Source organism: Cygnus olor, chromosome 27, assembly GCF_009769625.2.
Source record: "Cygnus olor isolate bCygOlo1 chromosome 27, bCygOlo1.pri.v2, whole genome shotgun sequence".
Lineage (NCBI taxonomy): Eukaryota > Metazoa > Chordata > Aves > Anseriformes > Anatidae > Cygnus > Cygnus olor.
In genome coordinates this window covers 522,024-537,178 of record NC_049195.1, presented here as the reverse complement: position 1 = coordinate 537,178, position 15,155 = coordinate 522,024, and the positions used below count along the sequence as shown (strand labels likewise).

The following is a 15,155-nucleotide window of genomic DNA, read 5'->3' as shown; positions in this document are numbered from 1 at the left end:
AGCAACGCGCAATAATACTGTTATTGAAAGCTTGATTTCTGTGTTTATCAGAGCAATAGTGTGCCTATTTTCAATTGGCTATAATTCACTGCAATGCTTATAATTTTTTTTTCTTATAAAACACTGTAGAATGTAGTTTTTTAGTAATAAGATAAATTAAAATAACTCAGAAATACGCTTGCTTTCATACCACAGTATTTAATTCTTTCAAATATAGTTATGCAGTAGGTAACACCATTTGCTTTTAGCAATGCTGAGAAATTTCTTATGGTAATTTGAAATCTCATTGGGAAATACTACAGGATCTGATTTAAAAGCCTAAAATGGGATTTTGTAGGAATGGTAGTTTAGGAACTTTTCTTTGGGGTTATTTCTGCTTTTTAAAAGGATCAGTAAAAACACAGCACAGACCAGTGCAGGTTAATGATGAATTTTACTGAGAGACACTAAGCTTCACAGAGAGCAGAAAAGAAGGCAGATAAATGATTGAAAATATGATCAAGATAAGATTACCAAGAAAAGAAGGAAAAAAAAAGAAAAGAAAAAGTATCTTCATGGGTACACAGGTCTAATTTCTTCTTCCAAATTTAACCAGGAAAAGATCTATAAACCACAGTAAACAAATAACACTTTTTTCATGTTAGCTTTCAAACATGGGACATCTTCCCTTAAAAAGTTTGAGCCTAAAAGTAAAGAAAAAGGCTGATTAGATTTGGAGTGAGAAAATAGGAGAACAACATAGGTGAATTTTTTCTAACAGCATGTTCTTACCCCAGAAAATGTCGAATTTACCAAAATCTCAGATTAACAATCTAGGTGCTTTTTCTGAATGTATAGTACAAGCAACTGTTAGTGCAATCTTCTTAGACGAAAGTCTAATCTGCAAATTGGATTTTGAGTCTCAAAATTGTACTGTGGCTGCACCTGTGGTACCTAGGGCATCAGTATATTATATATGCATGAAGTATATATATATATATATATATATATGCATGCAGTGTATATATATGCATGAAGTTGCCTGAAAAAAATCAGACTCTCTTCCGCAGCTAGAGCCTTCCTGAAGTAGCACGATCTCCCATTTGTATGCAGGAGAGTGGCAGACCTGCTTTTCTTCCCTTGACTACGCACTCACTGATTTATAAAAACTAATAGAAAAACGCAGGATTTCAATAATTAGCTGATTCATTTTCACTTAAACCTTTATTTAATCCTTATTTGCAATCTTATTAATGTTTATTTTGGTATACAAAACACTAGTTCCTAGTATACTTACCAGGGGTTGGGTAAGCAAAGTAAGAGGGTGTTCCTTGGCACAGATTTTGAATGCGTTCTCCATATGGGCGCAAGTTATGGAGTCTGTTTTTTGAGATAATGTAACGATTCTCTCTGGGTGGAAGGTGCTGAGGTCTAGACTCCTAAGTGTTAAAGAAACAAACCCAGAATACAGCATTTAGAAAAGAAAAAAAAAAAAAGAGTATCAAATCCACACTTTCATAATGGAGAAGGAATTATTCAAGTGCAATGCAGCTTTTAAGAAAACTAGAGACTAAACTTCTAGAGTGACTCAGTCCTGCTGAGAAACTCCAGTTTATGATCTTTTTCTCCCTTTTGTGGGTGTAGAACAAATGCTTTTCACAGGCAGCCAATCAGCTTTCTCAGCACTTTCATTCACCAGCCTACCTTGTCTCCCTGAGGTGGTGCAGAAAATCGTTCATTAGCAGGGAAGAAGAATCTTGTGTCAGCTTTACTAATGATGCAGGTCTTTTTTGTAAATACCTTGGTTGCAATGTAGCCCTATTAAAATAAACAAAAAAAAAAAAAAAACAATAACAAAAACTTTTATCTTGTTGCAGTATATATATATACAGTATATATACAGTGAAATATTCAGTGAAAGAGAAGTGGATTGCTAGAGAGAAGCACTGAACTAAATAAATAAAAAGAAGAAATAAAAGGCTTTATAACATACACGTAATCATAGGAAGGTAACATACAAATAATCATAGGAAGGAAAATAATGTTTTTCAAATATATTGTTTAGGTAAATGTGTCATGGAGACTAACAATGGGCTTTGATAAAAGGTAAAATAAATTGCCTTCAGCACTAATGCTATGTGTATGATCCTGCTTAGGCCGGGTGAAGGAGTTCGCTGTTGAAAATCAGTGCAGCATATAGTGCAACAGAATTTATAAAATGGTTAAGTGAGAGCATTTTTAAAGCATCTCTTCTAAAATCTCACTGACAAAGCTTAGGTGTTTCTGAAAAACATTTGATTCTTTTCCAGTGCTAATCTAAGTACTAACTCAGGTTTCTCAGCTGCTTGAGAAAAAGCAGCTTTGTATGATCTTTGCTGAATTCATGGAATCGAGTTGTACAACTTGATTACTTGGTTGATTGTCTCCTAGGATTTTCTCTGGCCGTTATTATGTATCTTACATTTTAATCAAGAAGAGACCGACCAAGTAACACCAGTTTCTACCCAGTGCCAAATTTCACCATAATCTTCACAGCAGAAGTGAAAAAGCTGTTTGAGCCATGGTGGCAGCCACTTACAGTCTTGGTGTCCCAGACAGTTTTCCAGATCTCAGAGTGCTTATTTGAGCCGGAGTCGACTGCAGTGTCATCCAAAGGATAGTGTGAATATTCACCATGGTACCTCTTAATGTTTTCCTTGCTGTTCTGATTTTTGAACAAGATTAAAGAAGGTAAGGATTTAGGTTTGGAGATTCTCATTTGACTTTCACACTATTGATGTAGTAACCATGCTTTGGAAAATGATTGCTCTTGGAGACCAGAGTAAAAGGGAGATAAATTCCAGCCTCAGAGGGGAGGCTGGGAAGCCATTAGTACTTTTGTGTCAAACCTTACATTCAGGCTTTATCAAGCCCTGTTTTTGATTTATATCTGATGGCATCTACCTTGTGAAGACAGACAAGCTTTAATAACATTACTGCTCCATTCCTTCCTCCCTGACACCCTGTACAGAATGCCTACTAGACCAGGTGGAAAAGTTTACATTTACTTTTAAACACTGGATGGTTTTCTTTAAAGTTAAAAACTAAACTGAATATTCAGAGTTCAACTTGGAAGAAAAATTTCTAGGAAGGTATGAATTGTCCTTATTGTCCTTTCCCCAGGAGGAATTTGCAGGCAGAGAGTAATTTATAGTATTTCACTGTATTTTGTGATCAGGTCCTTCATGCTACCATTGGTCTCTCCCCACACAATTACTTTCATAAATACTTTACAGTATTTATGCTAATCTCAAGACAGAATTTGTTGCTGATTTCGTACCTAGAAGCTGACGTTTTTTGCCTGATATATCACCACTTAAATATTTTCTTTAGTATAAAAAATGCAGTTTCAAGCTAAGTGTCAAATTTTGAATACAGCTTCATTTTCAGAATTATATTTTACAGATGTTACAACTAAAGACCACTGGTTCTTATGAGAGCAGTGTATAATTGCATCTAGCACTATACTTACCTTATCGGCAGGAGCTGGAGCCAGGAGGACTCCAAGAAAAGCAATCACAATCTGAAAGGAATATTTGAAATTCACAACATTTTAACATTGCAACTGCTCATCTTGCATCAAGTTATTTGCTGTCTCAAAATAAGTTTGACTTCCTGTTTAACTTTATGTACATGATCAGCAATTGATCAAGCTGGTGACTATATAAATATGCAGAAGAATTTTTTTTGTTAAAATGACCATAAGTCAGGTAATCAATTCATATAAATTACTCTTACTCTTAGCAGTATATGCTGTGCAGGTAAAAAGATAATTTAAATTTTGTAATTTTTAAAATGTCTAGCCCGAGTTCAGTACACTCCTTGGAAACAGGTGGACTGAAGTATTTCATTTTAAGAGTGAACTTTTCACTCTGAACATTTTAGTTTCAGACATGGAGCAAACCCATGCAGCATACAGGCACATCTATTGTGAAGTACAGCTCTGTCCCTGGAACATACCATGAATCTTATGCCTCTAAGTACAGAGCTAATAATGTAAGGGTAGGCACAATCTTCTCTGTAAAAAAAAAAAAAAAAAGTGATACTACACATTGTTACCCCTTTGTAAAACTACAGTTTCAGTGACTCACATGCTTGTTGCTCAGATTTCTCTAGGGTCAAAACTACTGCCAGTATATTTTTATGTAAGATTTAATATTAAATTCTTTTGTAATAATAATTGTTGTGAACAATTGTTCTCTTGGAGACAATCCCTCAAATAACTGAATTGGTCACAAATTTTGTAGACTTCAAAGAAGAATTTTTTACCAGTGAGATCCAAGTGTGACTCATAGTATTTAGCAGTAACATTTTGGAATATCTCCTGCAACAATTTCAGACTGCTGTAAATACCTCTATGCTTCATGCTCATGCACTTGGAGTGTCTCAAAACTCATGCTTCCTCTCTTTATGCTCTCAACAGGCAGGTGTGCCATAACTTCATACAACTTGGTAAGACTATTGACTTGCATCTAAGAGTTATGAATGAGAAAATATTGCCCTTTCTAGATTTTATATGTGCCTCTCACCCTTGTAACAGAGCACTTTCCTCTCTCATGTTTGAGTAAGCTTATGGAGTGAAATCACTGCCAAAAGTGAAATTTCACCCATGAAGTCACAATCCAATTGGCCTTTTTTATTCTGTAAACCCTACATAAATCAGTGATAGTTCAATAGTTGCCAAGAAAGACTCAAAATAGTTAAAAAACTCTGCAGCCTTAGTAGTTTTATGAGAAAGTGATATATGTACTTACAGTGAACTTCATTTTGACGGTAGGCAAGGCAGTTTCTGCTGGTAATTGATGTGTACTCTTACTTCTTATACAGTAATATCCCAAAGTAAAATGGGTTTACCTTCTTGGCAAGTGCCCTTTGTTCACAGAATTATGATGGGTTTCCTGTGGAAGTGCTGTGATAAGAGTAGGCTTTGATATTAGCCTAATTGAATTCATTACATACAGGAAGATGAAAGAAAACTTGTAATGGCAAGTTCAAAGCATTTAATAATAACTTCGAAAAGGAAAAAAAATCAGGACCAGAAAATGGATACCTAATAAAATTCATAGTGACATTTTGTGCCTGTATAAAAAAGAACTCAGCCTAATTTTTTAATTCATAGTTCATAACATTTTAAAAATAGCAAAATTACCACCTCCATTGGTTTAAAATATTTTAATTCATGTCCCCAGAAATGATGAGGTTGGATCTATATAATAGAAATTATTGAGTTATTTTGTTTGCTTTCCTTTCTGAATCCTTTCTGCACTGTTCTGCTGTTAGGATCTGCTTTCCAGTCTTGAGGCCTGGTCTCTGGATCTTCACAGAACCTCTTCACAAAAGTACTATGTGATTACAGATTTAATCTGTAATTTAATCTGTAATTAGCCTTTTAAGGCTAATTCTAGAAAGGGACCATAAACTAGAGATTATAAGAAAATAGGTAAGGGAGAAGCAGTAACAATGGACATTTTATATTAATTATTATTTAGAAAGTATATTTTTTAAAGTTCATCTGAATTTGATAATTATGTATAGTCATGCCCCAGAAAGAGTTTATTTGCCTTGTTTGCTGCAGAAACCTTGCAAATGTTTATTTAATATTTTAATTGACCCATTTAGATGTCTGAGTATTGTTGCCCAAGAATGGTTTCCATTGCTGTATAATATACAGAGATAAATATATAGCCTTAGATAATTTGGATTTGTTTCTTACCTGTGCTTGTTACGAAAGAAGCACTTTAAGAAGTACTCATTTAAGTACTCAAAAAGCAGATCTTATTTAGTAGCAGCTCTATCATTTTCTCTGTGTATCAATCCTGCACCTTAAAGTAGTTCAGTATGGGTTTGCACCCTTACATTTCCTTTGCATTTCCAGAATGACATGATGGAGACTCTCTCACAAACTCGTGTCTCTGAACAAAATTCTCCACTGCTGTCAGTTGCTGAAGATCTTTGCTGCAACTGTTATTGACAAGGCCAGGGAATCTCATTTTAACTAAGAAGGTGAGGTCCAATTCTCATTTATACCAGTAAGGGCCCCAATTCATCATACTGTCATTAATGGATGTCTTGCTTGGACTACAGCACTGTGGGTGAGTGGAAGAAATGTTTTCCATCTTCATTTTGCTACCGCCTTGCAATTTGCGCGAGGTGTAAAATATGGTAAATGGAAGTATTAAATTACTAAGCAAAAATATTTCATTCTTCTAATCAGTCTGGTTTGTGGATGCTGTATGGGGACAGGTATGTCGTTAGCCTCAAAGATCCAAAATACACAAGAAAGTTTGTTATGAATGTCACAAAATCCTCTCCAAGTCTCTGGAAATTTAATCAATCAACTAGTTCTTGAGAAAGGCAGTGAGAAACCGAACTCTATAATGGTAGTCCCTGTGGTGGTGTTAGTAATGAGTTGGAAAACAGTTTGGTCCATTTGTTCTAACAGCCATAGCCAATTTGGCCATTATAATAACGTGTCACATTTGGAAGCCTGAATCTCCAAATCTTCCATCAACTTTTGATTACTTAAGTAGTTGTATGGGAAACATACACAGCTAGAGCATTTGACATTTAGAATAGATTGCAAAACTAACTACAATTGTAGAAGCCAGGAAAAAGGGCAGAGAGGGTGTGCTTTTACTAGATCCTAGAAGCTTGTTTTTTAATTACTGAATGCAACTGAATTCTGCTTGATCTGTCCATGCACATAGATTTTTCTAGACTCTGTCACCCCATCTTGATCCAGTGTGTGACATGCCCAGCTGAAGCCAGCATAAGCATAGAGAATTTTGTTGCTTTTTGAGGTGTTACTTCATTCTTTACTTTTCTCCCACTACCTGCTCACTCCCTGATAAAGCAAATATTTATCAAAAGTACATGAAAAAAAATAAAATTTGTCACCAAGAGAGTTTGTTTTTATAGTATTATTCCCACATTAACTTGATTAAATCCATCTCCCTTATATGTTGAAATTCCGGTTTGGTAATCAAACATGAACTGTAATTATACAAGTATTCTTTTCATACTGTTTCCAAGGGTCTTTTCTTTAAATGTTTTTAGTGGATGATGGTGCCAAATAATGGGTCAAATTTTTCTTGCAATTTTGCTTGCATAGATTAAGAGTAATTCTGTAACTTAATCATGTTTTACTGGTTTAAATTAGAATGTATTTGAAAATATGTGGCTTTATGAAAATACCAGAGAAATTAAGTTTCCTGTGACAATATGTATTGCTATGTTGTAACAATATATTGCTTGTTCTGAACATTACTAAGTTTCCATTTCCTCCAGACTTCTCTATACTGATATGAACAATCTGCACATGTAACAGTCACTTCATGTGGGGAGAAGTTTGAGAATCTTCACGTAGATCAAAAGTATCCTAAGCAATAAGACTGCCTTGAGAGAGTGGGTATCATCCTGAAATTTGAGTGTCATGGAGAAGTTCTGAGTGGCTACTTCCTAACCCAAACCTTGCTCTGACTGAGGGCAGGCAAAAGTGATGGTTGTGTACATGAAAATTAGAGCGATTTATAGCTCTTCTTATGCAGCTCATTAATTCAGTTAATTGATATATAAGGGCACTTAGAGGACTGTGGCATGGTCATGGATATTTCTGATTCCAAATGAATGCATGCTAATTTCAGTTATATTATTGGGAGAAGTATGAATTTCAGTGTGGGGAAAAGTCTCCAAAAAGCAGGGCTTTCCTATTGGAGGTATATCTAGGCTTTTCCTGAGTTACAGACATGAGACAACTAGAATTATTTTCTCTCTTGCAATAATGTTAATTAGTCAAATGCTTTTTAGAACTAATCTTTTATCTTTGGGCTTATCTGACTAATTGACATTCTCAATGAATATAAGGTGGAAGTCATGAGATCATGGCTACTGTTATAAGTCGTCTTCACTAAATACTGCTTATTGCTCTGCTCTTATGTGGGGCCTTGCATACTGATGCTTAAGAAAGCAGAAGCTCATGCTTTAATGCTACAAAAGTTTCTCAAAAGAAATTAATATATGAAGACATAATTATTACTAGAAGTTAATTTAACATTAGTTTAATTTTTAAAACTTTTAAGACTTTTTAAAGCTTTTAATTTTAGCTCGTGCCTGAACCCTTCTGTGAAAGGTTGTAATCCTGCAAACAAAGAATCGTTTGAGAAGAAGGGGCAGGGCCAGCTTTCAACAGGATAACATCAATCTAATCAAATTTAATCTAATCTAACCATGCTTGTCACAATTTCATATCTGTTTATATATATGTTCTGATATATTGCTTAGCAGCAGAGCTTTGTCACACTTGAGATAAAATTTTCCACATAGAGTTGTGTGTTATAAAGAAAATGCATGCAATTTCCTTTTTATATTGAGGCGTCTTTGCAGAAATAATTTCTGTACAACCTCTTTTTTTTTTTTTTTTTTTTAATTCCTGATGAATGATGAATGTTTAAAATCATCACTAATTATCTGGACGATGGGGTAGAGTGCATCCTTAGTAAGTTCACAGATGACACAAAACTGGGAGGAGTGATGGATTCACCAGAGGGTCATGCTGCCATCCAGAGGGACCTGGACAGGCTGGAGAAATGGCCTCACAGGAACCTCACAAAGTTCACCAAGGGAAAGTGCAACATACTGCCTCTGGGGAGGAACAACCCCAGGCACCAGGACATGCTGGGAGTGCCCAGCTGGAAAGCAGCACTGCTAAAAAGGACCTGGGGGTTCTGGTGTAAACCAAGTTCAACATGAGCCAGCAGTGTGCCCTTGCCCCTAAGAAGGCTGAGTATTCCTGGCTCCATTAGGTAAAGTGTGGCCAACAAGTTAAAGGGTGTTATCCTTCCCCCCTACTCAGCCCTGGTGAGGCCATACCTGTAGTAATGGGTCCGGTCCTGGGCTCCCAGTACAAGAGAGACCTGGACATACTGGAAAGAGTGCAACGTAGGGCCACAAAAATTATGAAGGGACCCTTGTACCTCTCCTATGAGGAAAGGCTGAAAGAGCTGGGACTGCAGCCTAGAAAAGAGAAGGCTAAATGGTCATCTCATCAAAATATATAAATACCTGAAGGGGGGGCGTGCAAAGACGACAGAGCCAAGCTCCTGCCAGTGGTGCCCAGTGCCAGGACAAGAGGATATAAACTGGAGCACAGGAGGTTCCATCGAAGCATCAGGAAGCACTTTTGTGCTGTGTGGGTGATGGAGCAAAGGAACAGGTTGCCCATAAAGCTTGTGGAGTCTTCTCCTTGGAGATGTTCAAAAGCTGTCTGGACATGGTCCTGGGCAACCTGCTCTGCATGGCCCTGCTTGAGCAGTGGCTGGACCAGATGTACCCAGAGTTCCCTGCCAACTCAACCATCCTGTGATTCTCTGACAGATTACAGAAATTTGTTGGCTTTTAGGCTGAATTTTCATTTTATTTGAAGGAATAGGCCCTAGTTAAGACATTTTAGTAAAAAGTAGTTTGTGATTCATCAAGGTTATCTGCTCTAGCTGATGTGGAGTCACAGATGAGATGAGATGAGAAGTCCAGGCAAGGTCCTATTCACAGGAGAATACCTCATGGCAATATCATGTGGTCATTGACATTTGACATAAAATACGGAAAACAGTTGTAACTGTTGTTCTATGATCTTGTGTGAACCACACATCCTCTGAAGTTTCATGTCACTCCCTCCTAGGTTAGCAGTTAACTAGATTCTGTCTGTGAAGCACAATCAGTATTCCTAACTACGTCACTAATTTCAATGCATGTGATATGTATCATGGCAACTGTTCAAAAATGAGCAGCACTTTTTGTTAGAAAAGATCATGCATATGCTAGATAGAAGAAATGGCTGAAAAGGTGGTCTATTTAGTAGTTGGCACATAACCCGGCATAACGTAGGTGATTGTGTTTTTTTCCAGGCTTTGTCTGCAGACTATCAGGCTGTTAGGGATTGTATTTAAGAAGACAAAATGCATATTGTATGAATGAATAGCAGAGTTCCTGATGCCATTTAATTCTAGACAATATCCTGTTAAATATTAAAAAATGGAACTGTCAGGAGTGGAAATTCCTGTAAAGTTTAAACCAGTAAATAATAGCCATTTGGAGAGTGATTAATCTCACAAAAGCTGATGTATTGACTGCTTTTAACATATCAAGATCTGGTTATCTATGCCAGACCAAAATTTCAGATATGAGGTACACGGCATGTAGATATGGACTTGTTCTAATCACGAAGAACAGTTCTGTCAAGTATTTCCCACACCTACTGCAAGATATAAAAGTTGAAGGCCTCTGGAGTTTTCCTGCATTCTTACTTTCTGCAGCCTCTTGCTTTTAATCTGAAGGAAAAATGAACGGATTTGTAAGTATATACATTTTTATTGAATTTATATTATTAAAAGTTCCTTTTAAAATAAAAGTATAGAAAGGAAGATGCTCAAATTAGCGGTACAGTACTGGGGCTAATATGACCTCTGTATTGGTGTGGTTTCTTTTTCTTTTCCTTTTTGTTTTTCTTTTTTGGTTGTTCAGTAGGAAACCTGTGTTTCTTGTGTGTGCAGTAAGCTCCTTGAAGTCAGTGGAAACATAATTTGATTGAAGAACGCAGAACTTGATTGCAGGAGATTTAGTTATGATTTAATAATTCCCACTTTTGAGACAAAAAAAGAAGTAACATGTTATCAAGGGGTGTGACTTTTGAAAGAAGCATAAAATGTCATGATTGTTCTGCATTTTTACCATTACAGGCAAAAGAAAGCCTGATAGCAAGAATTTTATAATTAAGAACTGTAATTGCTTTACACTAATACACATGTGGATTGGGTAATTTTTCCAACTGAAAATATGGCTGTTTCCCTCAAATCATAAACAAAGTTTTTTTTTGTCTAACTCTGTCCATCTGTGTATGACACTGCATGTTGTTTCTTCTGAGTGAGAACGCTTATTCCTTTTACAGGCTGCAATTCTCATTTTGCTGGGAGTCTTTTGGACTCAAACTTCTGCATTGCAAGTAAGTAGACTGACAAGCCTTCTAGTGCATGTATTTGTTTAAAATGTTTTAAATTCCTGGGCAAGGAGGAATTTAATAGGAAGAAAAGAACAGAAGAAGCTAAAATGATGCTTATTACCAAGCACAGAGAAAATTAGCTTTTACCACAGGTGACAATCATATGAGCCAAAGAGGCAGTTCTGTGCACCTGCGCAGTGACAAGAAATTTGTGGAGCATAGGTCCCCTTAGCTCAAGCTAAAATTTGAAGACTCTTTTAGTCTTCTCTGAGTCATTGCTGCTGCCATGTATAATGACTGGGATGCCACATGCTGTTTTCCAAAGCCTACAGTATGGACCTGTCCCCTTCCCACTCACCCTGACTCAAAATCTCTCATAATTAGTCTCCACCACAAGGGCCTCTTGAGATTGCTAGAGAGTTGTTAATGGATTTCACATGTATATAAAACAATCATGATTGTCCATTTGAGAGAAAACATTTGTTTATATTGTGTCTTTAAAAGTGCAAACCAGATGAACAATGGTTTTGTGTTTTTTTTACCAAAGACTTTTGTCCTGCACGAACCTGACAATGATTATGTCACTGCAACTATGACTATCAGCAATGAGAAGAACGTTGCTGACGTCCATGTCCGTTCTGGCATGTACTCCTCTGACACTATTTTTGACTACAGTCATGTAAGTAAATCTAAGAATCTGACTAGATTCTAACAATCTCTTTAAGGAAGTTAATATACTCAGAGAAATTATTTTAGTGCATTGTCATCATAAGTTGTCCTGAAACACTGTTTCATTGAAGGCTCCCATCACTTCTACTCCTCTTATGCAATCTCTCTTTCACACATATGATGATGAAGTTTTTTAAGAGAATTGTAGTAAAACACATGGTAGTCATTCATGAAAGTGAGAAGAATATTGACCTCAATGCAAGGGAGTGAAGAGCTGGCTGTATACACTCGTATAGAAAGTTAGCAAATAAAGCAGAAGTCCATGGGAAAAGATTGTTCAAGTCTTATGGACAGATATTAATGTTAGCAGGCTGCTTCTGTTCCCCAAAGGTGACAATGTAAATGAGGAAATGAGGAGTCATTCCACCATGACAGTCAGCGTAGCTACTTCGTATTTCTTCTAGATTGCCCTAAAAACTAGGGAGAATCAACAAACACCAGTGGTAACTATTTTTAATTTTTTTTTTTTTTTAATCACAGGGATATGTTGCAACAAGGCTGTTTTCACGAAATGCTTGCTTTATTTTGAAAATATCTGAGGCTTCCATCCCAGAGCTGCAAGAAATTGGACGCCTGGCTTTTGAGAAAAAGGTGATTTTGTAGAGAAACCTATTCTGTACACAAGAAAGACTACTGTGTACAAGTTACATGGTATGATGGGATCCCTCCATTCTGCCTTCAGGAACAGTTGTTCTTAGGAATGTCTTTTACTGGGTTAGCAATGATGAAACAGATCTAACAAGACAGAACTTCAAGGAAATATCATATAGAACATCATTTTAAAATAATAAACAATCATGACCCACCTTGCATATAGTAGATTGTCATTATAGGTAGAACTGTAAGATCCCATGCCTGAGGAAATGGTGTATTTTGACAAATTTGGGGTGGCCTCAATGTGAGATCACACAAGGTTTATTGATTTTTTTTCATTGGTATGCTAAGATTTTGTCCTTGACATCATTTGAAATATTTTTAATTTTTATTTTTTGCAGAACAGAATTTAGAAATCAGTTTACTATGACCAGACGGTGGTTTTCCTGTTCAGGCAAAGGTTTCATAAAGGTGACTGGAAGCATTGCCTGGAGATGAACTTGAGTTCTGGTCCATCTTATGACAGACTAACAATAGTGCATTTATAGCAAAACTTCTCATTGTGCTTTTCAGAGTGCCTTCATGGAGTGGGAAGATTAATGTATGTGAAAATTACTTGACTATATTGCAGAAAATTAGCAATTTATTAATTATCACTTCAACTCAGTTTCACTGTGTTGAAAGAATTAGTATCTAGTGCATTTTGTTTCTGAATAGATTGAAAAAAAGGTATTTAAAAACATGTAGATTCTTTAGCTAATGTTTTATATGAGGCAAAGGAAGGTGATTTTAGATCATGGCATTTTTCTCAATGGATGCCATAGTAGCATGGCATCATAGTAGCATAAAACCAAAGCTACATTACTGATGGTGTCTAATATTTTCTCTTTAGACTATGAAGAAAGTGTATTCTCCACGAAACGTGTGGGTACAGTTTCAATCCAGCAATTCCCTGTTTGCAAATATCAAGGATTGGTTTCTCTATGGTAAACCCATTGAACAACTCTGCAAGGGTCTGCCTCTCTACAAGCTTGTGAAGACTGAACAACGTAAGTAGCAAGAATAGAACATTGTGCTTCCATTACAGTGTATAAGCACCTTTCTATCTTAAACCTAAATCCATGTGGCACCTTTGTGAGACAGGAACATATTGCCCTGTTTTAGGGAAGAGTAAACCTCTAAGAAAATTTGAAAGAGTAAGGCTCTTGGATGCTTTGGAAAATCCAGTAAAGCACCATTTTTCATCATTAGGCATCTAAATATCTGAAACAGCTGTTCCAAAGTGGTTTGCCTAGTGTCACAGACGAAGCCACTGTGTAGCAGTTGTACCCATCTTACACCCCAATGGTACAGTGGTCCCACAAATCTCCTGTCATTTGACAGCATGCTACTTGCTCTATGCAGGTGATGGGAAAGGAGCACAGAGGTGATTTAAAGCCATACAGGTGTTTCCTCCCTTTGAGTTACAAAGTTTTATACAGTATCAACTGAGACCAACAGGAACATTGAGCAGGGCCATAACTGAGAATGAATTTGTGTATTTGACTCTTCCTTTCTGGATACAGGGATCTTGTCACTGAAAATATCTTTTTTTGTCGTTGTTTCATTTTTAGCACTACTGAATTCTCATAGCTGTGCCAGCGCAGGAATTCCAACCATTCTGGGCATTAATATCTGTGAAAAACTCCAAAAATCCTAATTTTTACGGTTCTGCTTTATGGAAATGTCTCATTTCTCTGTGTGCTTTTGTGATAGAAAACATTCTTAAACTGGAAAAAAACATACTCATCTTACCTGTCCTAAGCTTTGAAGACAAAAAATGTATGCTCTACAAATAAAGATAATGTAGTAATTCAAATGCTTTGTCTTTTTTTCTTCATTCAAAAGCAGAACAGAAACAATCTAGGCCTTTCTAGAAATTTTCCTCCAGAAAAGATGTGTTTCCCTTTGGTGCATTTGTATACTTAGGCTGCAACATGAGATAGGCATTGGTATATGCTTCATGCCAAAGAAGAAAGAGTAAAAGAACGTGGTTTTGGTGGAGAACCTCCCTTTCACATCAGCACCTGTGCTCTTCAGGCAGAGTCACTTTACATATGATTACTAGAGAGAAGAAGGGAGGGACAGAGGAAGCAAATGGATGAACAGATAGATAAAGAGAGGGAGCAAGTATATCTTACTGAATGTCAGTGGAGTACTTCAGAATATCTTTAAGCAGATTTCATTTAAACATTATTTTTACAGATGCGTCTGAAACAAAGCCCCATATCTTAAACCTGACACTTTGAGAAAGTTCACTTCTAGAAATTTGTGTTCAACATTGTTGAATAGGATTTCAGATTTTGGATAACAAGCCATTGTTTTGCAATACCTTTTAGATTTCTTACAGATTTACACTAGGATTTGCAAAGAAGCTTGAGTTCTGTGAGGCTAATGAAAATTTGTAGCAATTTGAACAGCTGCAATAGAGAGAGAACCCTTTGTTATAGCCATTTTTCAAGCCTAGATAGAGGAGACTCTGCCAGTCTTAAAAAGTTTGTAACCTGGGATAAAATTATCCTTTCACACAATGCCAGTGTGTAAGACAGAGCTGTGGCCACTTGCTGAGTTCCCCTCATATGTTGGAGAAGTTTACCTGTTGAGAGCAGTTTATATCTCAGGATTAAAATACAAGATGAGGTAGAATTGGTGCTACCTGTGTGCTTTTCCCATGGATCTCAGTGAATGGTTGTATCTGCACGTCAGTGCTTGGAAGAAGAGTGAATTTTGCAGCAGAATACTGAATACATGCAGTTTATCGGAGACTTCAATAATTGCCAAA

General features: G+C 36.5%; 2 protein-coding genes across 2 annotated transcripts; one reads left to right on the top strand and one right to left on the bottom strand.

Moving 5' to 3' along the window:
- Window positions 1-240: 240 nt before the first annotated feature.
- On the bottom strand, window positions 241-4,900 carry LOC121060490 (gastrokine-1-like). The gene is made up of 6 exons (XM_040538340.1): window positions 4,773-4,900; window positions 3,491-3,541; window positions 2,558-2,683; window positions 1,684-1,797; window positions 1,277-1,418; window positions 241-683 (listed from the first exon to the last, which is right to left on the bottom strand). The coding sequence occupies exons 1-6, from the start codon at window positions 4,782-4,784 to the stop codon at window positions 604-606; spliced, it is 525 nt and encodes a 174-aa protein (XP_040394274.1). The 5' UTR covers window positions 4,785-4,900; the 3' UTR covers window positions 241-603.
- A 5,325-nt stretch (window positions 4,901-10,225) lies between these two features.
- Window positions 10,226-14,192, top strand: GKN2 (gastrokine 2). Its single transcript, XM_040538338.1, has 6 exons — window positions 10,226-10,366; window positions 10,961-11,014; window positions 11,559-11,690; window positions 12,221-12,331; window positions 13,227-13,383; window positions 13,948-14,192. Exons 1-6 carry the CDS (start codon window positions 10,355-10,357, stop codon window positions 14,031-14,033), a joined length of 552 nt encoding a protein of 183 aa, XP_040394272.1. The 5' UTR covers window positions 10,226-10,354; the 3' UTR covers window positions 14,034-14,192.
- The last annotated feature ends 963 nt before the right edge of the window (window positions 14,193-15,155 follow it).